This window comes from Ailuropoda melanoleuca, chromosome 13, assembly GCF_002007445.2.
Source record: "Ailuropoda melanoleuca isolate Jingjing chromosome 13, ASM200744v2, whole genome shotgun sequence".
In the NCBI taxonomy this organism is placed as follows: Eukaryota; Metazoa; Chordata; class Mammalia; order Carnivora; family Ursidae; genus Ailuropoda; species Ailuropoda melanoleuca.
In genome coordinates this window covers 27,795,992-27,823,666 of record NC_048230.1, presented here as the reverse complement: position 1 = coordinate 27,823,666, position 27,675 = coordinate 27,795,992, and the positions used below count along the sequence as shown (strand labels likewise).

At 58.9% G+C, this 27,675-nt stretch overlaps 1 protein-coding gene and 1 long non-coding RNA gene across 7 annotated transcripts; one reads left to right on the top strand and one right to left on the bottom strand.

The window, feature by feature from the left end:
- The first annotated feature begins 3,089 nt into the window (after positions 1–3,089).
- Positions 3,090–13,082, top strand: LOC117795521. Its single transcript, XR_004619574.1, has 3 exons — positions 3,090–3,967; positions 6,305–6,457; positions 12,268–13,082. It is a non-coding gene; the product is annotated as an uncharacterized LOC117795521 (long non-coding RNA).
- Positions 8,745–27,566, bottom strand: ADAM11 (ADAM metallopeptidase domain 11). Of its 6 annotated transcripts, XM_019800220.2 has the most exons (26): positions 27,278–27,560; positions 19,134–19,210; positions 18,878–18,944; positions 17,795–17,880; positions 17,638–17,713; positions 17,165–17,231; positions 17,029–17,096; positions 16,592–16,666; positions 16,442–16,513; positions 16,096–16,262; positions 15,473–15,557; positions 15,275–15,365; positions 15,092–15,143; positions 14,492–14,591; positions 14,339–14,410; positions 14,134–14,226; positions 13,637–13,717; positions 13,059–13,109; positions 12,881–12,944; positions 12,552–12,651; positions 12,209–12,328; positions 11,947–12,115; positions 11,742–11,856; positions 11,564–11,654; positions 10,894–10,911; positions 8,745–10,372 (listed from the first exon to the last, which is right to left on the bottom strand). In XM_019800220.2, exons 1-26 carry the CDS (start codon positions 27,530–27,532, stop codon positions 10,357–10,359), a joined length of 2,328 nt encoding a protein of 775 aa, XP_019655779.2. In that variant the 5' UTR covers positions 27,533–27,560; the 3' UTR covers positions 8,745–10,356. The 6 variants fall into 6 exon arrangements, with proteins under 6 accessions (XP_019655779.2, XP_034496405.1, XP_034496406.1 ...); XM_034640514.1 differs by having other exon boundaries at positions 8,745–10,911; XM_034640515.1 differs by lacking the exon at positions 10,894–10,911.
- Positions 27,567–27,675: the final 109 nt, after the last annotated feature.

The following is a 27,675-nucleotide window of genomic DNA, read 5'->3' as shown; positions in this document are numbered from 1 at the left end:
CTTCGGCTCGGTGGCCCAACAACGCCCCTGTCCACGCCACCCGGGACCACCTGAGCGGTTTCCACCAGCCCACAAGCCACAGAATGGCAGCCACCCCTCTGGCGGCTTGCTCATGGCCACGACTGTCACCGGCACTGCTGGGGTGCCACTTCCAGAACAGGTCCTGCGCGAGTGCGGACGATCCTGGGGAAGCCATCTCCCACCACGCGGGTCTCCCCAGGGCGCACCCGGGGCGCTGGGGCACAGGCATCTTTTGCAGGAAGTCCACTCTCCCATCCAGGACCACTGTGTTGGAGTCCCCAGAACGGTGGGTCCACCCTCCTGGGGACCAGCGTGGGAGATGGGGGCAGGTGGAAGCAGTGGGGAATCTCCCCAGGCCTCCGGCAACAGGCTCATCTGTGACTTGGCTCTGGAAGCCATGAGGAAGCAACCTGGTGGCCAGCCTGGCAAAGCCAACAGCAGACCCCAGCCCTGAGCGGCCACCCCCAGGCTGTAGGAGGCACCGGACTCATCAGAGACCCTCCCTTCCCACAGACTCCAGGCTGCAGCAAGCAGAAGAATATGGGTTCTTTTATATCAAAACAGCGAAACACCAAAGAGGAAATTGAGAGAACCCCTGTCCCCTTCACTATCCAAGCCACACGTTAAGTCTTCATGACACCCTGTAACCGTGCACCTTGACCCAGTGGAAAATAAACTCCAAGCTGCCAGTAAATAAAAAATAAAAATTAATTAATTTACCAAAATGTATTAAATGAATGAAAAATAAAAATCCCTACATCCCTTTCCCAGCAGCATTTCTCCCACCTGTAGCCACTGGTCCATTTTTGGGAATTCTCCCGCAGTTTTTTCCCCATGCAGGTAGCAGCCGACCTGCAAGGTGTCACCTTATCAGCCCTTCCGCGTGGTGCTTTCTCCCTTACCGCATCTGGGCATGCTTCTCACACCCACGCTTGCACACCTGCCTCACTGTCCCAGTGACCATGTGGCCAGATGGCACAGCTGTGCATACCTTCAACTTCAAGTTTCCAGCTCCCAATAACATGGCCTCACCTGGCTCCATGTTCTCAAGAGAACAAGAGAGATCACCTCACAGAAGGGAATTTGCAGCACGTGCTGAAAGGAAAGACCATAAGAGCCTTTTTTTTTTTTAAAGATTTTATTTTTATTTATTTGACAGAGATAGAGACAGCCAGCGAGAGAGGGAACACAAGGGGGGAGTGGGAGAGGAAGAAGCAGGCTCATAGCAGAGGAGCCTGATGTGGGGCTTGATCCCATAACGCCGGGATCACACCCTGAGCCGAAGGCAGACGTTTAACGACTGTGCCACCCAGGCGCCCCAGAGCCTTTTTTTTTTAAATATTGTTTTTATTAATTCATCAGAGAGAGATAATGAGAGAGGGAACACAAGCACAGGGGAGTTGGAGAGGGAGAAGCAGGGTCCCCACCCGACGCAGGGACCGATCCCAGGACCCTGAGATCATGACCTGAGCCGAAGGCAGGTATTTAATGACTGAGCCACCCAGGCGCCCCACACCGTAAGATTCTTCATAATCGGTCCTCAGCTATCTCTCCAAGTGTAACTTCTAGTGTCTCCATGTAGTAAGTTCTTTGGACAAGGATTGACATGCAGTTTCTAGTACCTTCCTAAAAACTAAAAGCTGTATTAAATTTAGTTCCAAGAACTTTCTCAAGTGTGCTTGGCTGGCTCAGTCAGCAGAGCACGTGACTCTTGATCTTGGGGTTATGGGTTCGAGCCCCATGTTGGGTGTAAAGATTATTTAAAAATAGAATCTTAAAAAATGATAACTTCTCAGAGTTCATGTCTACAGATTTAGGCCAAATCATGGTAGGATGAAGGCCAATAAATACACTTTGCTGGTGTGGTCTGATCAGGGCACAGTTACTACTTCGGTAGAAAAAGGATGTCCTCGTCCATGAAGGTGACAGGCCCACAGCTCCGGCTCTGCTGGGCACGCCGCGCTGGGATTCCCTCTATTTCTGGGCGGGTCGGGGTGTGCCCAGGAGGCAATGGCAGCACAGGTAAGACAGTGAGGAGCACTTGATCGGAAGCATCCTGAGCGTGAGGAAGAGTAGACTTGCACTGGGGTCACACCCATGGTCTTCTTGTACTTAAAGGACTGTTCCAGCGAGAGGACCCTAGTGTGGAGAGATGGGAGGGAGGCTGAACTTGGTTACAGCTTAAGTGTTGGGATCAAGAAACTTGCTTTTTGAGGTGTGTGTGTTCCCCACCATGTAGGAACTTAGGCCACGTTGGGGGGTGGTTGCAGGAGGAGTCGGGTGGGAAGTTGGACAGATACTTTCTTCCGTCCAGATTCTGCAATTCTGTCTGAATCAGCAGGATTTCAGTCTCCATCCCCTTTGCAAAAACACTGGTCACTAGATTTTTTTCTTCACATCTTTTATTCTTTCCCCTTAAGCTCTTAGAGATGCTGGGCAAGTATTTTAGCAAATAAACACTACAAATCTTTGACATTTATGAAAGACTCAGAAAGGAGAAGAACCCATAAAAGTCCTTTGAAGGGAACGGTTGTCCCTCGAGCTCTGCTGTCTCCTCTCTGGGCTGCAGGGACGGCGCAGGGTGTCGCATCCTCACTCACCAGGTTGCGTGAGGTGGTCCCGTTTGGAAAGGCTCTAGGGAAGATGCAAGGAGAAAATGAGACTCGTGGGGGGCTTCAGAGAGTTGCAGAAAATAAGACCTTTACATAAAAGCAACAGTGTCAGATGAGAGCTGCAGAAACAGTGAGCTCACAGGGGCGTGTCCTCTAAAGCTGGGTGTCCTGATCTGCGAAGGGGGGCTAGTGATGGCTCCGTCATGCTGGGCGAGTGAGGATCATGGGAGATGCGGCCCCAGTGCCTGTCCCCCGGTGAGCCCTCAGCTGATGTTTCCACTGACGCATCTGGAAAGGCTGAGGAAGGAAGCCGGTTGGGGAGAGGGTGGATTTGCAAATAGACTCCTAATTCTTTTTGTTTCTTTCTTTTTTTTTTTTCCAGCAGCAAGTCAATTCTTCTTTCTATTGTGCATCAGGAAAGAAATTTCCACTGTGCCACATGCCATGGGATATGGCTCCAATGACACTCTTTTGCTTCCACACCCCAAAGATCACTCAAATTCCAGATTAAACTCCAGTTAAACAATAACAGTGGTGAGCCAGCCCGATGTTCAGGCCCAAATTTATGTTTCTCCTTTTTTCTCCTAACCCAACACACAACCGCAGCCCTGCTTAGTCTTCAGATGGCCCGTCTTCGATGCATGTTTATTGAGCGCCCTGAGTGTTGCGTGTGCTGGGAATGTGGTAAGAGGCAGAGCCGGCCCACCCTTCATGGAGCTGATGCTGTCTGTGGGGCAGCTGACGGGCCAGCAGATGGAACATGCCGATAATGTGAAGGATGAAGTTGTAAATGGGGAGAAGGTCCAAGGGCAAGAATTTTCAAGGAACCAAAAGACACTGGAGCCGAGAAGGGAACATGGCCCTGAGAGGAGCTGTAGAGGGAGGAGGGGGCAAACAGGTGAGCCTGGGCACTGGGGGGTTGAGGCAGGGCTGGAGACGGCAGGGCCAGAGGAGCAGAGGTGGCTGTTGCCAGGACCCCGGATGACGGGGCGGAGAAGGAGATGGATTTGGAGTTGGCAACTCCACTGTTTGCTCCGAGACCTGGATGGGTGGTGAGGAAATGGGGCAATGGGGGCCGGCGGTTCTATCAACAGGTGTGGCTGTGAAGATGTGGGGCTGGTGGCCAGGGGCTGGTTTTGGTCGTGGTGGTCTTGTTTTTAAGGATGGAAAAGGATGGAGTTTCCTCGAACGAAGGCCATATAGTCTTGTGCTCCGCGGAAACACTGGAATATTCTCCTTGCGGTTGAACGACAGTGGCACCTTATTGGCAGAGGCAGCCAGGACCAGGCTCCACCTGGAAGAAGTTCCTGGGGTCAGGCTGGAGAAAGCAGACAGTGAGTTCATTTTTAAACCCAAGTGGGCACCACGGCTGCCAGGGAGAAGCAGATGGCTCTTGGGGAGAATAGAGATAGGCATCTGGTCAGACACTTGTCAGGAAGCCCGCAGGCTGCCAAGTGGGCAGGGGTTCAGACTGGCTGAAGGCCAGGAGTGTGCTTGAGGGGTCAGGGTGGGGCTGAGGGGAGCAGCAACTAACACTCTGGAGCCCAGTGGGGCGCCTGGGGGGCACAGACTCCTGATTTCAGCTCAGGTCATGGTCTCAGGGTTGTAGGATCGAGCCCCGTGTGGGGCTTCATGCTCAGTGTAGAGTCTGTTTGAGATTCTCTCTCCTCTCCCTCTCCCCCTCCACCCCACACATATGCTCTCTTTCTCAAATAAATAAATAAATCTTTAAACAAAACAAAACACTCCAGAGCCCAACTGAAGCATTGGCCAAGAAGGCAGGGCAGGCTCAGGGCCTGAGCCCCGTGACCCGGGCTGCTCCGGAGCCAGCTGGGGCCCAGCCAGTATCCTGAGCGAGGCTGCCGGCCCTGAACCTGGGGGGGGGGGGGGGGGGGGGGGGACTTGGTCTCAGCTGTGGTCAGATGGATGCGTGAATGGCTGTGTGCAAGAGCAAAGGGCCGGCAAGCACGAGGGGCGTTCTGTTGGCATCCTGGATGACCGGGTGGCACCTTGTCCCCTCACAGAGGACCTGGAGGGCGACATGTGACCAGGCAGAACGCTCTGGCGGTGCAGGAGCGGGACTATGTTATCCGTGGCTTCCCAGCCTCGTCAGTCTCCTTGAGCAGGGAGACACTTCCCTCCCCAGGGCCCAGGTGACGCCGGGTCCCCATGACTCCCGCACCATTGCCAGGGCACACCCCGGGAGCTGTCACCGGGACAGACTTTAGGCTGCAAGATCTTAGACCTCTTGCAGCACACCCTAGACGATGCTCGTTCCCTGCTTTTGCTTTCAACACCCCCCCCGGGGGGCCTGCAGTGCCACCACGGCTGCTGGGGGCACGGAGGGTTTCAGGGTCGGGGGAGAGGGCCTCAGGGACCTGTGTGCGAGTGGGGTGCAGAACTCACTCCCTGACTGTGTCTGTGGCTTCTCATGAAAAGAGAATGAAGGGGCGCCGGGGTGGCGCAGTCGGTTAAGCATCTGCCTTCGGCTCGGGTCATGATCTCAAGGTCCTGGGACTGAGCCCCGTGTCAGGCTCATGCTTAGTGGGGCGTCTGCTTCTCCCTCTCCCTCTGCCTACTTGTGCTTTCTGTCAAATAAATAAAATCTTTAAAAAAATGAAAGAAAGAAAAGAGAATGAATCTCCAGCGTTAAAGGCCAGAAGTTAAGCTCCAGCCGCTGCTGACAGCCCTTGCCGGCAAGATGCTTTTGGCAGGAAGAGGCTTCCTGGGCACCAAGCCTCAGGGCCAGGCTGCCCCTGGGCTTCCGCTGCCCTTCTGAAAAGCACGGTAGAAATCACACTTTAGCTGCGGCATGTTCCTGGGGCCAAAGCCAGTTTCAGGGCAGGACACATCTAGCTCTCTCACTCTAGATTAAGTTAAAATTCCCCAGCCCTGCCAAGGTCATCCTAGCTCTTCCCTTGCGTCCTAGGAAGGAGCACGCAGATCCCCTCTGAGCTTGAAGGAGGTCTTGTCCTCCGCAGCCAATTCTGGTCCCTCCTGCCCTCGTTCATTTCCTCTCTTCTGGCCTTGCCTCCTTCAGAGTTTCCTGGGTTGAGATAGTGCAACTTAGCACTTCTTGTCTAGACCTGCACCGTCCAATATGGTAGCCACTGGCCACATGTGGCTCTTGAGCACTTGAAATGTGGCCAGTTCAGACTGACGCATGCTTGTCCAAAATACATTCCTGATTTCTAAAACTTAGTACCAAAGACAAACAGAAAAACCCAATGTAACATTTCAGTGATCATTTTATGTTGATTCCATTTTGAAATGAGAATATTTTGGATATATTTGATTTGATAAGTTACACTGATACTAACTTTACCTATTTCTTTCTCTCTCTTTTTTTTTAAGATTTTATTTACTTGTCAGAGAGAGCACAAGCAGGGAGAGCAGCAGGCAGAGGAGAAGCAGGCTCCGCACTAAGCAAGGAGCCCGATGCAGGACTCGATCCCAGGACCCTGGGATCATGACCTGAGCTGAAGGTAGATGCTTAACGGGCTGAGCCACCCAAGTGTCTCACCTGTTTCTTTTTTTAATGAGGTTACTAGAAAATTTAAACGTATATACGTAGCTTGCCTCTGTGGGCCACACACTTTATTCTATTGGACAACACCGGTCTAGATACTGAGATGAACCATAACGAATTTGTAATCATTCCTTCAACTCAGCAGACACACTCTGAGCACCTGCACAGTGCAGAGTGGGCTTAGTGACCCCAGCTGTCCATCACACCACCTTCAACTCAGAAGCGCATCGAGGAGGCCCACAGAGAACTGGGAACTGAAATCTGGACCCACGATCCATCCAGAAATTCTGAACAGGTGAGTGCTGGGTTAGGAAGGGTGACCCAGAGACAGCATGCGGTGGTGATCCTATCAAAGGATCTGGGAGGAGACCATATCAAAAACACACCTGGGGGGGCGCCTGGGTGGCACAGCGGTTAAGCGTCTGCCTTCGGCTCAGGGCGTGATCCCGGTGTTATGGGATCGAGCCCCACATCAGGCTCTTCTGCTATGAGCCTGCTTCTTCCTCTCCCACTCCCCCTGCTTGTGTTCCCTCTCTCGCTGGCTGTCTCTATGTCTGTCGAATAAATAAATAAAATCTTTAAAAAAAAAAAAAAACCACACCTGGGAATTCTCACAATAGTGGCCTTCACGGCAAATTTTGCATTTCTGGTCCCACACCACACTCTTCGGGAAATACTCTGCTAGAATGGCTAGAATGGCCTGTGACATGTTCTGAAGCCAAAGTAAGTACTTTTCCAGATGATCTGTTTGGATCTGGTGTTCCATTCTAGTCCCTAGAGCCTTCCACCTGGGCAGATGGGAGAGGTGTGCTGGCACCAGAGGTCAGCCCCGCAGCAGAGGGCTGAGGCTACCTCCCTGGCGTTCCCACTGCCCCCCATTGCCCACTCGGCCCCACGGCCTCCTGCTCCTCTGGGCACTCACACAGGTAACTCCTGGGGCCCTGGGGTTTGGCCTGAGGCCAAGAAGCAGGTGTCAAGAGTGACTGAGCACTGACCTTCATGAGTCACGGTGTGAAAAGCCTCACCCATGCCCTTGGCCAGAAGCCACATTTTTCGCCCCCTGAAGGCTCAGCTGTGTGACCCCTCAGAGTCTGAAGGTCAGGACAGATGGAGAAGCGAGGAGGGAGGGGGCATGAGCAAGGAAGAGTGGAGAGGCAGTGGTGAAAGTTAAGGTTTCCCACCCAGAGCAGACAGGGCAAGCTAGACAGCAGGCAGTGGCTGTGGGTTGGAGAAAGTTTCCAGCTGGGCTGCCTGGTCTGCCAGGGTGGGGAGATGGGATGTGGATGTTCCCGACATCCTGGGGGACTCAGTACCCAGGGCGCAGACCGGGAACCTAAGCTGGTGCTGCCCTGAGTCCTGCTCTCTCTGCATGTGAACTGGGGTGGTCCTGAGAGCCCCACCCATTGGAAATGGGGCAAGATTCTGGGGCTTCCAGCTGCTCATTCTCTCCAGGGCCTTGACTGCTGCTCTTTTTTGCTCCCATTATCTGTCTTACCTGTTTTCATTCTCTGCCCCCACCTCTTATCTTCCCCCTGAACCAGCAGGACTTCCAGAACCAGATACCTCCAGGCCCAAAGCCTCCAAAGGGGAGGTTGGGAAGAATAGGTTCCTCTGGCGTGGGAGGGGCTCCGGTCCTAGGTCCTAGGCAGAGGTCAGTCCCCTCCTGCCCTAGGCAAGGTGGGAGAAAGCAGAGGTCAGAAACCGCAAATTCTCTGCAGGCCAAAGAGCTGGTGCCCTGGGACCAGATTAGTGGTTTTATGCAGCTTTCTGGAATCTCCTGGGAGGCGAGGAGAGGCTTCTCTGGCTGTAACCATAAAAGGGAAGTTGGGTCTCTTGCCTTTGAGTAAAATGCTTCCTATTCACCTCCCCTTATGCTTTGCCAAAGCCAGAGGACAGCAGTTATCTTTGCCAGGAGAGCGGAGGAAGCGGAAGGGCTGGCCCTCCACCCATCAGTGCATATTTCCTGGCCAGGAACAGAAAAGTACGCCCCTTCGTCCCAGTCTCCCAGCGCCCAGTCCTGGGTGCTCACTTCCCACCTCCAGCGCCAGGGAAGATGGGGAGGGGTCCCGAGTCACAGTCACAGTACGGTCATTTACAGAAAGCAGAGACGCAGGTTGGTGTGAGCTCCATGGAAGCCCCAGGACATGATCTTTAATTGATGTTCCTGTCCCTGCCTCCCCGCCCCGAGTCCCAGATGACATATGTACAGGATACTGTATGGAGCCATTTCCAGGCCCAGGCCAGTGCAGCCTCCACTCCTCCCTGGGCGCTGCCGGGGGCGGGGGGTGGGGGTGGCGGGNGGTCACAGGAAGTCTTGAGTCCTCCACATCCTCACGCCTGCCCCCACGCTTGTGCACACACAGGCCTGTCTGCACGTGCAGAGGTATTCACCCGTGTGCGGAGATGTGGCTCCAAATGCTTGTGCCAGATGCATCACCAGCTGTGTGCACGTCTATCAGTGGAGCACGCCTTAGAGAAACGCGGCAGCAGTGCAAAGCCCAGCCCTTTCCCTCCTGCCCCCAGCTCCAGCTTGTGGGGCTGGCGGAGCAGGACTGACGGGGGGGGGGGTGCTCCCCCACCCCCTTCTCTTGGGCAGTACCAGCTGGAGCTCAGTATTGAGGACCCCACTGTAGCCGCATCTGGCCACCCAAAAGGGTGTCAATGGGTCTCAGTCCCCAGTTTGCCCTGAGGGGTGGTGCAGATAAACAGGGAGCCATTTCCTCCTCAAAGATGCCCCAGAAACAGAGGGACTGAAACAGGCAGCTCCAAGGCCCTGGGGTGTCCAGAAAGCCCTGCTGAGTCTAGGTGGGGTATTCCTGGGGAGAAGGGCTCCGCTCATGTGTGGCTTTCATCCGTAAGGTAGCTTGACCCTCATGTTGCCCTTGCCAGCTGGTTTGTAGCAGTTGAGCCAAGGCTCCACTGTCCCATGGGTCACGAGGGAAGGCCAGGGGCAGGACTGAGGAATCCGGCCCGGCCGCAGCCTGTCAGGCTCAGCTGCAGTGGGGATCAGAGGACAGAGTGGGGAGAACAACTGTAAACTTACTACTCAGCCCTGGAATGGGGGTAAGGAGCAGAATGGGTTTGACAGGGCCTTGAGGACTTTTCTAGAAGCTGAGGATCATATATGAGGCCTGCCTTTTCTAACCTCCTCTTGTACATCGCTGGCAAAACCCCTAACCCTCCAGTCACTGGGCCATCCCAGTCTTTCCTGCTTGGGGAGTCCTCCCTGGGAAGATGGCCCAACCTGGAACCCCTAGGCCATGCGGGGGGCGGGGCACCTAAACCCTGAGTCAGCCCCAGAATCACCCTTCTTGAAAGGGGGGGGAGGTGCCATTTTATTTCAGGGACTGGATTTTCTAGATCCCCAAACACATGCGTCCCGGCAGGGATAACAGGGTGGTCATTTTGAAATTGAAGACAATCTGGGATGTGTGGTCATCGTACCCATAACCTAGGCCTTGGGCACAGGACAGGCAGCTTTGGTTTGAATCAGCACTCATTCTTCTCTCCAAGCTCAGCAGGGCTGGGCTGAGGGGCACGCAAGTACGCCCAGCCCCTGCCTGGCTTGGGGACGGCTGTGTTCCACGAGAGGATTCCAGGTGTGATCATCCCAGGGGAGGGTCCCGGGGGGATGATGGCCATGCCTCGGTTCCTCCGGTCCCTCCCACAAATGTCAAAGTATCCCAACTTCCCTCGCCCCAGCACCCCCAAAGTTACATTCATCAGTTAAGATTCAGTAAAAAAAAAAAAAAAAAAAAAATGTAGCTGTCAGCCCCCTCCCCCTAAGTCCCAGATAGCTAACACCCTGGTCCCAGCTGCCTAGTTCTGAGGAGGGGCTGTCCCAGGCCCTGCCCACTGGGGGGCCTCTCTCTCGCCCCCGCTACCCTTGGGCTGTGGCAATCCGTGATGATGGAAGCTACATTCACACAGGGAGAGTTGGTGTGCGAGGCCAAAGCCGCATGAGGTGGGGTGGGGGACCATGAGGAAAATGCCCCAGGCCTGGTCCACCCTGGTGGTGGTGTAAAGGGCAGGGCCACGGCCCCCCACCCAAACCCCCCCCCATGGGGCCAGGAGTTGAAGGGCTTGGGCCCGGAAGACATTTGCATGGTGCCTCCCTCTGTGGCTGGGCAGGGGCTGCCTCGTGGTTCAGGGTGGAGACGGTGGGCGCCAGGCTCGGAGGGAGGGGGGTGGCACTTAGGCCCCTCCGGACCTGGAACGGAGAGGGGGCATCAGGGGAGGAGGTGAGGCAGGGCCCAGAGGGAGAGCCCCTGAGCTGGGCCCTGGGAGGTCAGTGCTGGGCCCTAGAGGCGGCAAGTCACAGGCTGGCCGGGGAGGGGATCTGGTGGGAAGTTAAGACAGCGGTGACATGGAAGACAAAACAGATGGGACGCAGAGGTAGGCTCCCCTCCCGGGAGAAAAGGGCTGCAGGGGACACAGCTCCAGGGCCCACCTGGCCAGGGGTGGTCTGGCCATAGGAAGGGCAGGAGGAAATGGACCAGGGCCTGAGAGGGCAGGTGGGCAGGAGGAAGGGGCAGGGGGAGGCTGAGGACTTTCTTCCCAGAGCGGAGCTCTCCCACCCCTGTAGTGACAGCAGTGACAGCAGGGGTGGGGAATCAGCCCCCAGCTCCCCATCAACAGAATGTGAGGTGACGAATGAGATGGAGGAGACAGGGACAGCGGGAGGGATGACGTGGCCGGCGTCACACTGCCCCCTGCTGGGTCGGGTCGTACCTAGCCCGGCGGATGTTTCTTCAGGAGCCAAGGAGGGGCCAGGCAGAGAGAGAAAGGAAAAGGAGCCATGGGTGACCTTGCCCTTCTCTCAGGGAGGGCCTTCCTGGCTCCCATGAGACCCTTGGCCCCAGAGATGGGCCAGGGTCTCCAGGACCGGGTCACTAATGACGGGCCTAGGGAGAAATGCCTGGGTTCGAGTCCTGACTCTGCAACTAACTCATGAAGTGACCCTGGGCCTCAGGTCCCTCCTCTGCACCGTGAGGGCGTGAGACCAGCTCGTGGGCCCCAGACGCAGATGGCCAGGAGCACCGTGGGGTAGGTGGGGCCTAGGGACAGAGGACACGGCCAGTTTCCGGCAGCTCCTGCTTGGCTTCTCTCCACGGCCGGGCCGGGATGCACTGAGGCCCCCCAGTCTTCTCCTTTTGCAAGAGAAGCTGGGAAATAGGATTGTTAATGTAAAATCTTTTGGTGTTCTGGTTTGTTTTTGTTTTTTTAATCTCTTGGAAATGTGAATAAAACGAGATTGTGTGGCTGGCTCGGACTGTGATGTGTGAGCTCTGGCTTAGCTAACTTCTCAGGGTGGCCCCCTCAGCTCCAACAGTCTGGGGTTCGGACACCCCCCAAGAACACCGAGGGATATGGGGGGAGGAGGGGTGTGTGTGTGTCTTACTTAAATCCCCAGCCCGTGCCTCCCAGGACGATGGCTGCGACCAGGACAGCCCCCGCGATGGAGCCGATGATGATATTGGTGCCGCTGGGACCTGGGGAGGAGGGCAGGGCTCGGTTGGCAGGGACAGGCATGGAGAAGGGGAGAGACAGAGCCCCAACCCAGCCTGCTCCAGCCTCACCCTTGTATCTCTCTGTCTCCCCCGTGGGCGGAGACGTGGGCAGGGGGTTGTGAATGCTGCAGTCTTTGCCTGTCCAGTCTGGCTGACAGATGCACTTGCCTTCATTGCTGCAGACCTAGAGATGGGGTGGGGCCCGTAGAGGTGAGCGGGGGGCCTGTCCTCTTCCAGGAGCCCCTCCCACCAGCCCTGGCCTCCGGGCACCTACCCCATGGTGGGAGCAGATCCGGCGCTCCCCGCTGCCAGGGCAGGTGCTGAAGTTGAAGGCCGAGGCTGGCAGGCACCGATGATCCAGGCACAGCATGTTGGGCCCACAGGCCGTGCCATCCTCCACGTAACTCAGGTCGGAGCCATCAGCCAGCTGTACGTGGCCACCCCTGGGGAACCAGCATAGCCAGCCTCAGCCCTTGCCCCCCACCGCCACCACGGCTGCAAACCTGCCCTTCCCCAGACAAGGTCTCAGCCCACACCTGCAGTCCAGCTCCTTGCCCTGGTGGTAGAAGGTAATACTGTTGATGTCTCCCCCTAGGTCCCCCAGCCGGGGCGCTCCAGAGATGTTGACGCAGAGGAGGAAGCCACAGAGCACATCCCTGTTGGGGCAGCATGGAGACAGTGGGCCGTAAGTCTGACCTCCAGTCCAAATGCTACTACTGCTACTGAGCTTGAATCTGCCCTCTCCCCACCACCTGGTTTTTCACATATTCTCCACGGGGACTCAAAGGCTTATCCTAGAACCTGTTGCCCCAACTCTGAAAAAAAAATCCTCCTGGCTCCCAGAGCTGGGGAGGCCAACCAGGAACCTTGGCAACTCACTGTTTATTGCACTGGACCCAGCCTGACCCCTTGCGCCCACAGTTCCCACGCTCTGTCCCCTCCACGTTCAGCTTCTCATAGCAGAAGCGATCAGCAGCCGCTGTAAGGAGATGATGCCAGGCGTCACCCACTCACCCCAGAACCTGCCCCAAGACCTCAGGCCTGCACCTCCAACACTCTGGTCTGACCCCCTGTCCAGCTGGGTCGCTGAGATCCTGGAGACCACACACTTGGTAGAGGGCCTATTTAGCCAGAACTTACCCCTCCCCAGCCTCTTGATTCTGGGTCCCCCAGAGTCCCCCCTCTCCCATTCCTAGCCAAAGACTCACCATGGCCCCAAAGGGCTTGGCACTGCCGGTCCCGGGTTTTGCAGCGACCTCCATAGCAGCGGCCCTATGGAACAAACAGGAGACAAGGGACTAAGACACTGAGTGGTTGGAATGGATATAAGACAAAAGACTGTATTGAGCCAGAGGCCCCAAGGGGGAGGGCCCCCACCCATCATACCTGTTCGTGATCGCAGTAGTAACCATCCAGCTTGTGCAGGTTAGGGGGACACTGTGGACAGAGGGCTGGACTGAGCAGACCAGCCTCAGGACTGAGAGTTGAGGAATGAAGGGGTGCCAAATGCCCCCTCATGGGGATCAGAGTAGTACAGGGCTCTTCCAAGTCAAGGACAAGAGGTCTGGCTCAGAACTCAGACCACGCAGACTGGCAAGTCCCATAGCCTCTCCAATCTCCCTGTTTCCTCTAACTACTTCACAGGGCTGGGAGAACTTAATGGAACTAAATACCTGGCACGTAATAAGGACTTAAAAGATGTTAACTAATACTATTATACACTCTGATCCCGAGCACATACCAACCCCGTGCCAGGCCCTTGGAACCCCAGCCAGACTATACTGATTTGATGACGGAAGGAGCAAAACCAGGAGGCACGATACACCCGTTTTTCAGGCTGACCAGCCGCGGCGACGCCAGCAGCGGAGCGGAGGCGCGTAGAGAACAGTAACCCCGCGGAGCCAAACCGATAAGGATAGGGGTTGCTCGCCCGGGGACCCTCAGGGCGGCTGGGCTAGACGGACCTGGCTCGAGTCCCCGGTGCAGGTCTCCGCGATGTCGCACTCGTTCACGGCCTCTCGACAGGACACACCCCGCGGTTCATACTGGGAAGGGGTTGTGTTCCTCGGCTCAGGCCAGAACCGCGGACTCCGCCCCCGCCTTCCCGGAGGCCCCGCCCCTCTCAAGGCCTGTGCCCTCGGTCCCCACTCGCCCCGCCCCCCGGCCTCTCCCTGCCCTGTCAGCCCCGCCCCCAGGCCGGCTCACGGTTCCGCCCCTCCCACCGCCTCTGGGTCGGTGCCCCGCCCCGGTCCTCGTAGCCCCGCCTTCAACAGGCCCTGGGGGCGCACGCCCCTGCCCTCATCCCTCTCCATTGGCGCTTTCTTCGTCTCGTGTCCCGCTCCCGCATTTGCCCCGCCTCCAGCGGCTCCTCCTCCCTGGGTCCCGCCCCTCATCGGGAAGCCAGCAGTCTGGCCCCTCCTGGTGCCGCCTCCGTCCCGCCCCGGCGGTAGGTGCCCCTTACCTTGCAGCGGCGACAGCAGAGCCCGTCGCTGCACATGGCGTCGTGAGTCAGGGTGCATTTCTTGCAGCAGTTCCCGCCCGCACGGCTGCACTCCTGAGGGACGCGGGGACAAGGGGAGGGAGGTGGGTAAGCCCTGACCTTCCCCACCCAGGCTTTCTCTGGCGCGCGCCCCCGTCCCATGCCGGCGCCCGCACCAGTCTCTCACCTGCACCGAGCCACAGTCGCACTCCTCCCCCGCCTCCACGAAGCCGTTCCCACACTCAGGCGGGTCCAGGAGCTGGACGGGGAAGGGGCGTCGGGAGTCTGGCCGGGACCTTGCCCAAGCCTCGCTCCCACATCCCCGCCCTGGGGCTAGTACCTTGAGGGGCTTGTTGAAGAGACAGCTCCCGCCTCCCTCCTGCAGAAACTGGTTGTACTCGTCGATGCTGCAGCGCGAGAACTTGCGGGGCAGGTAGAACCTGGGCAGGGGTCCGGGACGGAGCCGCTGAGTCCCCGCCGTGCCCTCCCCTCCAGCCCCTTCTCAAGTTTGGGAATGGGGTGCACGGAGGAACTCGGTCACCATCTCGAGGAGGCTGAGGATCTATGTGCCCGGAGACGGCACGATCATCCTCCTGCCTGCCCATCAAGCGGAAGTGGACGGGGTCGATGCTCCTGTCCCCTTCCCGAAACCTCGGGACTCAAAGCGTTGGACGTTGGAGCGCTAAGTGGGAAAGGCGCCTCCAGATGAGGCTTTGGCGGCTCCCAGTGGCCAGAGCGCACACTACAGGCTGCCGGTTCCTGTGTCGGCCAGGGAACGTGGGTCTCCTTGTGCAGTGTCCTCAGAAAACTGGACTTTTTGAAATCCTAAGTGGGCCCAACACTGGGCCTTTTGAGGCCACTGGGTCCAAACTGCCACCCAGTGCTCCCTGTGGTTCTCCCTTGCCCAAGACCCTCCCCTAGCTTGTCCCCAAGAACTCACCCAGTGTCTTCCATGATGCAGCCCAGCCAGTTGTCCGGACATTTGCAGTCCCCTGAGAGGTGAGCGGGTGGCTATAAGGGAGGGTGGAGGACTGCCCCCCTCCCACGGACACCCTCTTCCCTTCTAGGGCTGCTGGGAGTGGGTCTGGGCTGGTTGCGGGCCACGTGGGCTCTACTTCGATACCTGCTGAGCTCCGGTGTTTATTCCACATCATGCCCAGGTTCTGCCCCAGCGTCTGGGCCAGCGTCACCGCCATGGCGCCCATGTTGTCGTACTTGGGGTGAGGCAGATGGAGCACAAAGATGTCTACATCCCCGTGCCTTCACAGCCCCTCTCCCTTTAGCACCTACCCCCACCCCAGCCAGGCCCCACACGGCTCACCTCGTTCACACCTCCACCCCTGGACAGGGAGCAGATGCCCCCCACATAGGCAGCCCCGCTACTGGTGCTCTGGAAAGTCCTGCCCCTGGAAGGGAGAGGGGTGTCGGGAGAACCCCCTGCCTTGCCCATGTCGGCTTCCCTAGGCTGTGAGCGGCAGACTGGGGAGCCTCCCACACCAGAGCCTGCCCTCGGGGAGGTGAGCCCGTCCTCCTGTCCACCTGTGTGACCTCAGGCAAACCCCTTCCTCTCTTTGGGTTTGTTTGCCCATGAGCCACATGAGAAGCTCCGATGAGATCATCTCCAACTGCAAGGATCTTTTTATCAGATTTTTTTCTTCTATCAGAGCACTGAGTCCCTGAGGAAGGGATGCTGGGACAGCTGGAAAGAAGAGGGGACAAACGGGGGGATGACAGGCAGAGGAAGATCGCTGGGCACCCGAAAAGGGGGCATCAACCTAAGACACAGGGAAGATGCCCAGCCTGCGGCAAGCAGCTAGGGGCTGGTGCAAGGTGAGCCAGGTTCCCAGACCCTGCCAGAGCCCCTGGCACCCAGTGAGTGCCCGGCAACCCTGCGCACTGGCGCAAGCAGCCAAGGCTGGCAGATGTGTGGGGCGGGGGACTCACGAGAAGAGATGGGTGGCATCACTGGGCTCAGGCAGGCCCTCCCGCCGATAGACCATGAGCTGGGCTAGGGTCTCCAGGAGGTCATCCTGCACCTGGATCTTGTCCCCATCTGCCCACGTTTCCATGGCAACCAGCACGATGCGGGTATTGAGCTGCTCCTTGTACATCTGGGCCCAGAGGGAAGAAGATGAGGGTGGAGCTGGAGGGTAGGAGAGGGTGGGGGCACAGTCTGTCTCTCCAGAAAGTAGGGAGTGGAGGCCGACAGGGCCCTGCAGAGCTTACCCCGAGCATGTGTACAGCAGGGTGGGGGTGAGGGAGCAGAGGGAAGGGAACGGGGGTGGCTCACCACATCTGCCAGGTTCACCACGGACTTGGCAAAGTTGCTGGTGAGGACCACCGACTGGCGCATCTGCTCGAACTGGGAGGAAAGAGAGTGGGCGGAGGGCCAGGCTGCCTGGGCCCCCCTCCCAGAGTTGCCCCCCAGCTGGGAACTTACCAGCTGGTGGTCGTTGACCACGATCAGCTCCACGTACTTGGTCTCACTGTGGACGGTAGGGTGGCCCCGGCGGACCTGGGCAGTGGGTGGGCACTTGGGATCAGTCCCCTCCATGCCCAGGGTCTAGGCCAAGCCATGGGCAGAGTCAGGGGTGCTTAACTCCAGTCAGGGATACTGCTGGTCCCCCCACTGGTGGGGGGTCCCCTCCCTCCCCAGCCTTGGTATGAGGGCAGGCAGCCTCCGTTTGTCCATAATTCAGGCAGATGTAGACACGGGTGTTAGGAAATGGGGTGGGGGGCTTCCTCCGAGGCGTGGTACCCTGGCCCCCAGCCACATCAGTCTGAGCCCTCCTTTGCCCCCATCATGGATGGGTGTCCTTCTGCTCTGGACCACAGCCTGAGGTCTCTGCAGCCCGAGGTCTGTGCGGGCCCCCGTACCTGCCTTTTCCTTCTCAGCCTCGGCCGGTTCACAGGAGCAGAATGAGCGGGGGCAGCAAATAGGCAGCCTGGGGGGAGGGGACAGGTGAGGGGGGCACAGCTGGCCCCCTCCCCAGCCCCACTTTCCCTCCCTTACCTGGTTCCCTGCATCCAAGAGGGGCTGGGAGGAGAGGGGTCCGGTAAATGAGGTGGGGAAGGGGTCCCTGAAATGAGGGGGAAGTAGTTCTTGGGAGGGGGCCGACCAGGTCTGCTCCTGAGCCCAGATGGGGGACAGCTCCAGCCCTTCCCCCCACCCCACCCCAGGGTGACCCAGAACTGGCCAGAGCTCCCATGTCGGATCTGATCTCCCAGATGCTCAGATTCCGGGGTCAAGACCTGGGGGCGCCCTGAGAGATAGGGGCAAAGGACACTGGAGCCCGATGGGAGGTTACTTGGGGGACAGAGGGGACATTGGAGCTGAGGGCACAGGGGGAGGGAACCAGAGCTGGGGTGACTGAGGAGGGCAGGAAGGCTGAGGTTACCAGGAGAGGAGGCAGCAACAGCCATTGGGACAAGCCACGAGGACGTGCGTGCATAGCAGGCTGTCAGAGGGGACCGTGAGGGGCTCACCTGGGGGGGTTCCTGAGGCCTGGCCATCTCGCGGGGCTCCACGATGTAGGTGAAGTTCCCATCAGAGAAGACCCCACTGCAGAGAGAGAGGCGCAGGTCCCCACCACGCATCCCCAGGCCAGCCTCTTCCCCTCCCCCAGCCCCTCCCCATACTCACTGCAGCCCCTGGCAGGTGGAGAGGGCGGCAAAAGAGTGGGGGTTCCCCCGGAGCTTCCCCTGGTAGTAGCAGTGGTCCCCGGCTCCCTGGAGGAGCAGCAGAACATGAACAGACATGCCCCCCCCACCCCGCATGAAGGCAGGAGGAGGGGTGCGGGTCCTGGGGTATGCCTGTGGAGCTGGAGCCTGGCCCTACTCTGGACGCGCTCCTCATTTGCTCTTTCACCTGGGCCAGTGCCTGGTCCTCTCTGGGCCCCCTTCCCCTCACCTACAAGATGAGGACGTTGGGCTACATCATTTCTTTGGGGGGGGGCTGGCGCATGGTTCCCAGATTCCTTGGAGAAGAAGAGCCAGCGCTCGGCGCTCGGGCCAGGCCCTGCTCTAAGCACTCACCATGGAGGGGCTCCCTTGCTCACGTGAGAGCCCCAGCGCCCACACAAGTGCACCCATAGTGTGTTCACAAACACCACTGCCTCCACGGGCCGCCTCCAGACACGGTCTGTGGGTCTGTGGCGGAGGAACTGGGTGCAGCGTGTGTCCTCTTGGCCAGGGCTCTCAGGTCAGGGGGGACAAGCACCCCCCTCCCTGCTCCAGCAGAATGACTTGTGCTCCAGTTACCGAACTGGCTGGTGGGGGGGTGGGGGGGGAAGGAGGCTATTTATAGACACTCCTTCATCTTTGCTCAAGCCCCTGGGCCTCCGGGGCTGGGACCCTGGTGTCCCTGACAGCCAGGAATTTCCAAGGCTTTGGTGCTGAATAAGAAGGGTAGTTCCTCAATGGCTACCTCCTAGAAAAGTCTGGGCATGGAGCAGGGAGGGTCCTGGAAAGCCTCCACCTCAGGCAGGTGGAGAGGCCGGCGGCGAGTCAGACCTCTGGAGCTGGGTGACGGGAGCGCGGGCTCCACGCCCCTTCAGTTCACCAGGACCCTTCAGTTCACTCCGACCCTTGGAGCCTCCACGGTGGCGAGAGATGGAGGGTCCCAAGGGGCTGGGCCAAGCAAGTAGAGAGTGTACCTTGGACCCCATCTCCACTGACCACCTGTCCCCTCATTCCACCTCCCCTGTCCCCTTCCAAAGGCACTCACGGTGTTGTGCTGGGTTGTCCCCTCCCGGCTAAAATGGCGCTCCACATATTGCGAGGAGAGGAGGTGACTGAAACAGACAGGGGGGCAGGAGGAAGGAGCGGGTCACGGCTGGGGCCGGGTCTGACTTGGGTCCCACCCCAGCTCAGAGCCAGGTCCCCTGACCTGGCCATGCCCCTGTCTCCCCACCCACCAAGTCAAGGCCATGCCTTGCCCACCGGCCTGCCACACTTCCTTCCAGGCTCAAGGCCACACTCACTGGTTCAGCTCCAGGTCCAGAGTGAAGTTTGAGTTGAAGGCTGGGATGACGAAACTCACTTGGGCCAGGTGGACAGACTGGGGGGAGCGGGAGGGCAGAGGGGAATCAGCCTGGGGAACCTCAGAACAAGGAGTAGCGCTGAGGAGGGGATGGCCCAGCCCAGCAGCTAAGGGGACCATGGATTTGGGGGGAAAGAGCTCATCTTCCTCCAAGCCCCTGTTCCTTCCTGGGGGCGGGGGCAGGAGTATGCTTCCCGGGGGCACAGCCCACCCTCTGGGCCAGGGCTCGCTGAGCAGCGTAGGGGGCAGGTGCCAGCCCACCCTCTCTGGTGTAGGCGCCCCCAGGCCGGTCTGCCTGAGCAGCAGGGATGGAAGGCAGTTCAGCCTGCTTCATGCCAGGCCCTCCCTGCTGTTGGCAGGGCCAGCCCCGCCCTCAGGTGGACTAAAGGGAGCCCCCCCGAGAAGTATCATGGGAAAGCGGCAAACTGGAGATGGGGAGCAGTGTGACCCCAGGCTCTGTAAAGCAGGCGCCTCCCTTCCTGCGTCCTGGCCCCAGCCTCAATCTATGGAGGAGGCCTCGGACTCTGCAGACGGGGTAGCGTGGGTTAGAACTGGAAGCTGGGGCGATGGGCAGATGCCATCCTGTCAGGAGGAAAGAACCTGGCTCCTCTACGCCCAAGTCCATTGCCCTCTGCCTTGCCCAAAGCAGCTCATCTTTAATATTTCAATCCCATGGTTAATTTTTAAACACGGAAGTTTTCCTGATAAATTTTTCAGAGGGGCCTTTGCAGTGGGGCTGGGAGGCTCCAGGTTGTCATGGCGACGTACCAGGCTTGAGCAAGATGGCTGCCCTACCCGGTCTGGGCGCCTAGCTTCTGTGGGGAGTGCGGACTCCAGGCTGAAGCTAGGGTGCCTGGAGGAACAGTGACCTCAAGAGAAGAAGGGGCAGGAGAGTCTGGGCTAAGGGGATGAGTCGGCCTTCTGGGCTCTCGCGGCCCCACTCCAAGCGTCAGGTCTCACAAAAGGCCCGGAAGCACTGCAGGGGCCTGAGAGGGACTAGAGCCTTCTTCGCACCCCTACCCATTTAAGAAGACTGAGTCCCAGACCCCCAGGCGAGGGTCCCACCACTGGGCCATGCAGGTGTGAGGCTTTTGTTTGCTGCCTTTCTCCTGGGCTGCAGGATGGAAGGGAGCCCCAAGGTCATGAACTCTCATAGCCTGTGCTAGCTGGCTTCCTTATCAACCACCTAGACTTCTCATTTTTACGGAGGGCTTATTATGTACCAGGCCCTGTTCTAAATACGAGTATTATCATATTTGATCTTCCCAACAAGCCAGTGGGACAGATGCCACTGCTACCGTCCTCCGACACATGCGAAGCCTGAAGAACAGAGAGGCCAACTAACTTGCCCAAAGTCACGGAGCTAAGACGCGGTGGAGCTGGGATTCAAGCCTACAGAATCAGCTTCCGAGGCCTTCTCACCCCAAAGGTGAAGTAGATAGAAATGGCCCAGTATCCATGAGAGGCCCTGGGAGAGGGGGGTTGAGGGGCGTGAAGGGCCAGAGCCCGGGTAGGCAGCCGTCTGAGCTCCAAGGACACTGACTCACCCCATCCCAGGCTGACTGAGCTCCACGCTCTATCCCAAGCCCCTAGAGCGTCAGTCAGACTTGAAATAGAACGTCAAGGACAAGGAGTCACTGCTTTCCTCTTCCTGCCCTGGCCTAGACCACTTCTGCTTTCTCTCGGCTCCTGGGCCTGGACCACCTGTACCCCTCCCACCCCACGCCCTTGGCTTGGGCGATCCCTGCCCTCCCTGTCCTCCACTGGGCTTGGTCTCTCTCTCTGCCTTTCCCACCCATCCCTGACGGGACCACCTCTGCCCTCGCCGGCCCTTGGGTCTGTATCCACTTATTCTTTCTGCGCTCCACCGATAAGCCCCTGTTTCTGCCCCTTCTGGCCCCCCAGAGGAGCAGCCAGTCCAGGTCCCTTGCCCCGAGCCCACTCTTGCAGGCTGTGCAGCGTCAGAGATGGTCCAGCAGCCTCTCTGAGCCGCAGATTTCCCCACTGAAAATGGCACGACGAGCCCAGATAGAGGCAAGGCTGTGAAGCTTTGGGGGTCGTCCCGGACCAGGAGGATCCTGGCAGCGCTGGCCCTGGTGCCAGCAGAATGTCCGCCACTCACAGGAAGTCAGCAAGCGCGCCCCTCTGGCCTCCCCCATCTCTGTGCAGACCAAGCTGGCCCCACTCTGGGGAAAGCCTAGCCTGTTGGAAGAGCACACACTAGGTCCTTTCTGTCCCCAACACCTCCCTCCCACAGCCTCCTTCTTCCCCACCCGGTAAGGCCTACCGCGGGCCGGGCTGCCCCTTCCCTAGCAGGCAGGCCCAGGGAGCGCTGGGGGAGGCGCCAAAGGTGCTGGAGGAAGGAGAGGGAGATCAGAGGGCTGGGCAGCGGCTACACGGGGACAGCCCTGCCCACAGGAGGAGAAACCAGGCAAACCCACCTCTGTCCCCAGGGGGCTCCTGCTGGCACCAGACTAAGACCGCCCCCCGCCAACAGCCAAGCTTCAGGTCTGAGTTATCTCAAAGCCAAACCACTTCTTGCTTGGTCTGGCTCCTGCCCCTGACCTGCCCCCCACCTCTCCCATTATCCCTCGGCTCCTCCCCTGGGAGCCCCTTCTGTCCCCCGCCATCCACCCGCCCTCCTCTGTGCCCAGTTCAGCGCTGCTGGTGACCGGCCGGACTGGCCTTGACCCTGTGCCCTGCTCTTGCCTCTCGCTCCCTGGCCATCCGGCTCTCATGTGCCCTGGCTCATTTGATCTCAACCCGCCCAGGTCATCTGGTGCTCATTTTACAAATGGCAGGCCAAGGCTTAGGGACAGACACTTGGAGGTGACTAGCCCAGGGCTCTTGCTCTTGCCTCTCGCTCCCTGGCCATCCGGCTCTCATGTGCCCTGGCTCATTTGATCTCAACCCGCCCAGGTCATCTGGTGCTCATTTTACAAATGGCAGGCCAAGGCTTAGGGACAGACACTTGGAGGTGACTAGCCCAGGGCCATGCTGGGGAGGTGCGGGGTCAGATCTCAGCCTGGGGCTGGAGTTCATGTCTGCCACGGCAGCTGCGGCCACCTGGCTTCAGTGACTGTGCCCTCCCCGAGGCTCCCTTGTTACCAGCCCGTCCACCCCCTTTGGCATTGGCTTATGCCCTGTGTCAGGCTCCACCAGATTCGGGGTGCAGAAGGAAGGAGGCCAAAATCCCACCAAAATCCCAGAATCACAAATACAGACGCCAGGCCTCCACCCTAGACCCACAGAATCACAGTCTTGGGAAGGGGGAGAATGAGGGTCTTGAGGGTTCCCAGATGTTCCAGTAAATTCGAGTGTCCAAGCGCTGCCCTTCAAACTGTCACCCTGAATCCCTCCTCCTGAACCCCATCTCTTCCCATGGCTTTCTCCACCTCACCCTCCTCTGCAAAGCCTGCACCCCCCAACCCACAGAGGGCTGTGGCCCCCTCTATTCCTGGGCCTTTAAGCACACAGGTCTGGGCGTCTCTGATCACTGATAAAACTTCCCACACGGCGACCTTTAGGTCCCTGAACACATGACACGCCCATCTCTTTCCCTGCCCAGGGGCTCAACACTCATGTTGGATGGAAAGGCATCAGAAGGCCTGAGCCTCAGTTTCCCCATCGGTAAAATGGGGCTGTCATGAAGGTTAGATGGAAGCCCTTCCTAACGTGTTATTATCACAAGGATTAATAATTACAATCATAACGACTGAAGAACGAAGTGTCAATGTTCCAGCCGCACAGGGCTCTCAGGAGCCAGACGAGCCACGTGGGCTGGGTGGTGGCAGACAGCGAGGAGCCAGGGACGCAGGGCCCCCACCTGGGAGACATCCCCCCCACAGCACTGTCCCCCATGACGTGTTGAGGCTCAGCTGCCCAGCAGGACAGTGGGAGTCCCAGAGAGCAGCTGAACAAATTTCTGATAATGGGATTTGACCTACATTTTTGAGGCCAGAGTCACTTCCTTAGAGGGTCATGAGTCCCTCTGGGGACAGACTCTGGGTAGCTGGGGCCCTCTAGGCAGCCTGGAGGGGGCGATCAGGCAAGGCCAAGCCCACAGGCCAGAGTCTGGCTCAAGACTCCTGCCGCGCTGTCCCTCCCCCACCAGCACCCCCTGGAGCCTGACTGGGAGCCCCCAAATGCCCAGGCTTCTGTCTGGGACGCCCGCCCTCCTGCTGGCGCCAGCTGCCTGGCACCCCATCCCCACCCCCGACACCTGGGAGGGAGGGCAGGCCTCACAGGTGCTGCGCGTCTGCTCTTGCCAGAGCCCAGGCAGGACACCTGACAACATCGTCGCCTCCGAACCTCCAAGCAGCCTGGCAAAGTGGAGACGGCTCTCGGCTCCATTTTAAGGATGAGGAAGTGGGATTCAGAAGGCTGCAGAACCAGGAGCCACCGAGGCTGCTCGGCCGCTCCCCCCTACACCCAAAGTCTTTCAGACCCAAGCTTAGCCTCCTGCGTGAATGATCTCTCTGCCCAACCTCACGGCCGGGCTCAGTTCATGGCCCTCACCTTCGCAGAGCAAGTGAGGGGCCCAGCACAAGTCCCAGGGGCGGCTTCGGGTCACCAGCCCCTCCCGGGAACCACCTTCTGCCTCCAATCCCAGGACAGAGCTGAGACCTTGGCTGCACAGGCCAAGCGCGGCTATGGCCCTAGTGGGTACTAGGGCTCCAGGCACAAGGCCCTGTGGCTCCATGCCGAGGACTGCCATCTAGGAAGGGCTGGGGACTGAGTCTTGCCAGATGGGACCCCACGCCCCGCAGCAAGAAAACACAAGCACTGAAACGCACACTCGGCCCTGAGGGCTTTGGGGGCAGCATTTCCAGTAAATGCTGGCCTGGACCAGCTTTCATAGGAGCTCAGTCGAGCGACGGGGGTCCCCACTCCTCCAGCTGGCTCTGATAAGTCTGTCTCCTGGGCCTGGAGGCTGGAACCTCTCCACCCCCAATTCTGTTTGCTTCCCCACATCCTGCCCTTTTCTGGGTCCTGAAGGAGTCGGGTTTTCCTAGGGGGCAGTCATGACCCACACGGCAGCTCTGTGTGGATTAGAAAAAGGGTCCCCTCAGAACACATGGAGCCTCAGGAGCCCACAGATTTCATTCAGTCCACTTGCCCGGGCACCTCTGTGCAGTGAACAACCAGCCCAACTGCACATGGTGGCCCTGCTTGTTCTTCGGTCTCAACCTTCACCTTCAGGCTCCCTGTGACCACTGGTTTGTGCACTTCCAGAAGCTCCCCCACCTCTCTGAGCCTCAGGCCCAGCCTGCTTCCAAATTGGACAGAGGCGAGGTGTTGAGAGCAGTGGCGAAGAGGGCAGAGGGTCCCCTGTGGCCCCCCTCACTCACTATACCCCTGAGCTAGAGGCAGGCGAGCTCAGAGCATCAATCTTGGGCATCAGTCTTGACTCCGCTACTTAAGGGCTGTGTGACCTGACTTGTTTTCTCAACTCTCTGTGCTCTGTCTCCCCACCTGTCAAATGGGAGGAACAACAGCCCCATCTCCTGCAGCCGTGAGGGCCATTACACACCTCTCTGCAGGGAAAGCATAACATTGTCTGCCCCAGTAAGAGCCCAGTAAGTTGTCCTTTCTCTAGCTTCTAATTCCTCCCTGGCCACCTTCCTACCCCACAAAGCCCTTTCCTACCACCGCCTCCGGGGCATTATTAGTATTATCATCATCCTGAATTTAGGGATCAGGAAGCTGGGCCTCAGACAGGTGACATGACCAGGCCAGAGCAGGGGAGCACCCAAGTCCCCCCACCCTAGTCCTGCTGGCCAGAGTGCTCCCTCAGACTCGCCACATGACCCGCAGCAAACAGAGGTCTTGCTGCTGCCCAGACCTCGCTGGGCCCGAGGTCGCAAACCAGAGCCATAACCGGGGACCGAGCCCCACAGCGCCAGGGTGAGGCACGTGCTGATGGGACATGGGCTCCGCGCAGGACGGTCCAACGCCAGAAGTGCTTCGGGGAGAAATGCCGGGTGGGAGCAGAGGGTTGCAATGTCTCCTTCTGGTCGGGGGCAATCTTTTGGACAAGTCTTTTTGTCTCCCTTGGCCTCCTTCCATCTTGCTGGGTGGTGCGCCCCCGCTGCCAAAACTGAGTCCCTGGAGGCGGAACGGCGCGTGGGAGGCACCTGGTCTTGGAGAGAATTATCCCACTGCTTGAGAGCTGATTGGCTTTGAGCAAGCTGCGCAACCTCTCTGAGCCTCAGTTTGCTCAACCGTAAAATGGGCAGGCTAAAGTTACCTGCCTTTCAGTGTAGCGAGACATCTACCTCAGGGAAGAGTGAGGTATAGGTAAGGCCCGGCTAAGAGTATGTCCCCTGGGGAGGCTGCAGGGAGGTCCCTGGAAAGGCTCAATGCTAGAGAGACCCCCACTGGAGGTGAGCACTGCCCCACAGATCCACGAACCCTTCCCTCTTACCGTCACCTCCTCAGACACGACGTGCCCATGGGGCACATTCAGACTTGGTCGCTTACATCACACACGCACACATGCCACCCACTCACCCAGCAGTGACACCCGAAGAGCAACTCCCCTATGGTCTGCATACCCAACTCATCAAGCCCAGCTACAGCCATCCTGGTCCCCCCCCCCCACAGTCCCAGGCGCCATCATAGCCCAGAAACCCCCACTCTCCCTCCAGGAAGGACTAGGCTGAGGGAACGCTCCATTCTTCATCCCTACCTGGCCCCCATGCCTTCGTCCCTCACCGTCCTCTAACCCCACCACGGTATCACCCATCCTCCATCTGGCCCTCTCCTGAAGCACCTGCCAGGGGGTCCAGCGGTCAGGCTGGGCAGTCACCTCCTAGCCAACACAGGCTTGGGGTGCACAGTTTTTGGGGGGAGTGACCCCAAGGAAGAAAGCTGGACCAAGGATCAAACTCAGCCAGGACACCCCATCCTTGGCCTTAGGACCATCCCCACGGCCTGTCTCCCACTTCCCAAGGAGCCTGGGCCACGCTGAAGGCCGCCTCCAACCCCTTCCCTCTCACCCCTGCTCCACCACCACCCACACCCTCCCCCAGGCCCGCCTGCCCAGGACCATTAACCATCCCCTCCCACAAACCCCTCCACCCCCCCTAAGGGCTTTTAACCAAGTACATTAGGCAGGGCCAGATGCCAGTCTGACAGCTGTCTGTAATGCTAGCCTCCGTTTCCCTCCTTCCTCCCTCTGCCCAGCCCAATTTACCTCCCACCACTCCCAGCTGCCAAAACTTCCCAGACCGCGGCTGTACCCTCCTCTGAGTCTCTCCTCTACCTCCTGTTCCTGCCAGGCCTTCGCCATCCCGCCCTCCGCCGCCCCCGTTGGCCTGGCCAACTTTCAGCTTCCAGCTCCTGGAGAGCCTAGGCGTGCTGAATGAATATTCCATCTGGGTAATTATTATTCACATGATATTAATTAATTATTAATTGCAATTAATCTCCTTCATTCCTAACCTTCCTCTGGGAGGCAGGGGGGCCCTGGCAGCTGAAAGGGACGGGGTGGGGGGGCGGAAAAGGGCCGGGTGGGGCTGGCATTTGTGGGTGAGCTTGGGGCCTCTAACCTTTTTCCAAGGCTCCACCCTCAGCGAGGACAGAAAGGAGAATGACAAGCCTATCAATGCACAGAGAGAAACTGAGGCAGGAGCAAGCCCTGAGCTGTTCCAAGAAAGCCCACTGAGGGTGGCCGTGAGGAGAAACAGGAGCCCTACCAGACCCGAGCCCGGCTCCTAGCTGCTTCTCCCTGCCCCCTACCGCCCTGCCCAAGCCCCATTCAAAGTAGAGCCACATGCTTTCATAGGAGGGGAGTGGGGGCCGGTGAAAGGCTGACCCACAGCTGGACTGAGTTCTGGGCATTCCAGGGTCCACGGAGGGCAGGGGATCCCCATGATGATTGGAAGGGGAGCCTGGAGAGAGGCGGGTGCTCCCCACTAGTGGGCTCCAGCACCCATCTGGTAGGGAGCCCATTGTACAGAAGGAGAAGCTGGAGGAGCCAGCTTGTGGCATGGGGGGGACCCAAACCCTGGCTGCCGGGTGGCCTTCCTTGGGCTCCAGGCCTGCTCCAGCCCCCTGGTCTCACCACCCAACCCCACTCACCGGGCCTGCTGGTGGCTCCTGGCGGACCCTGGTGTCCAACTGCTGCTTTCGGACCTCTCCCCCGGAGCTCTCCCTCACCAGACGGCTGGGCTCTGTGACCTCAGGGGCTCCCGGACGCCCCAACTGGGGTGAGATCCGCCAGCGCAGAGCTCCGAAGGGACCCCGGGTCCCAAGACCTGGGGAGACAAGGCCAGAGCTGCAGGCGGATGCCCACCGAGGGGCAGGAGACTTGGGACTGGGGTGAGCACACCTCATCCCCCACTCTGGCGTGGCCCTTGGCGCCCTGGGGAGGGGGGGAATCTGGGTGGGAGGATCTGCTCCCCGGCAGAGGGAAGAGCCCGATGGGGAGGGGGCCAGGAGCTTCCCTCCCGCCCGCCCGTCACGACTGCCCCCCCCCC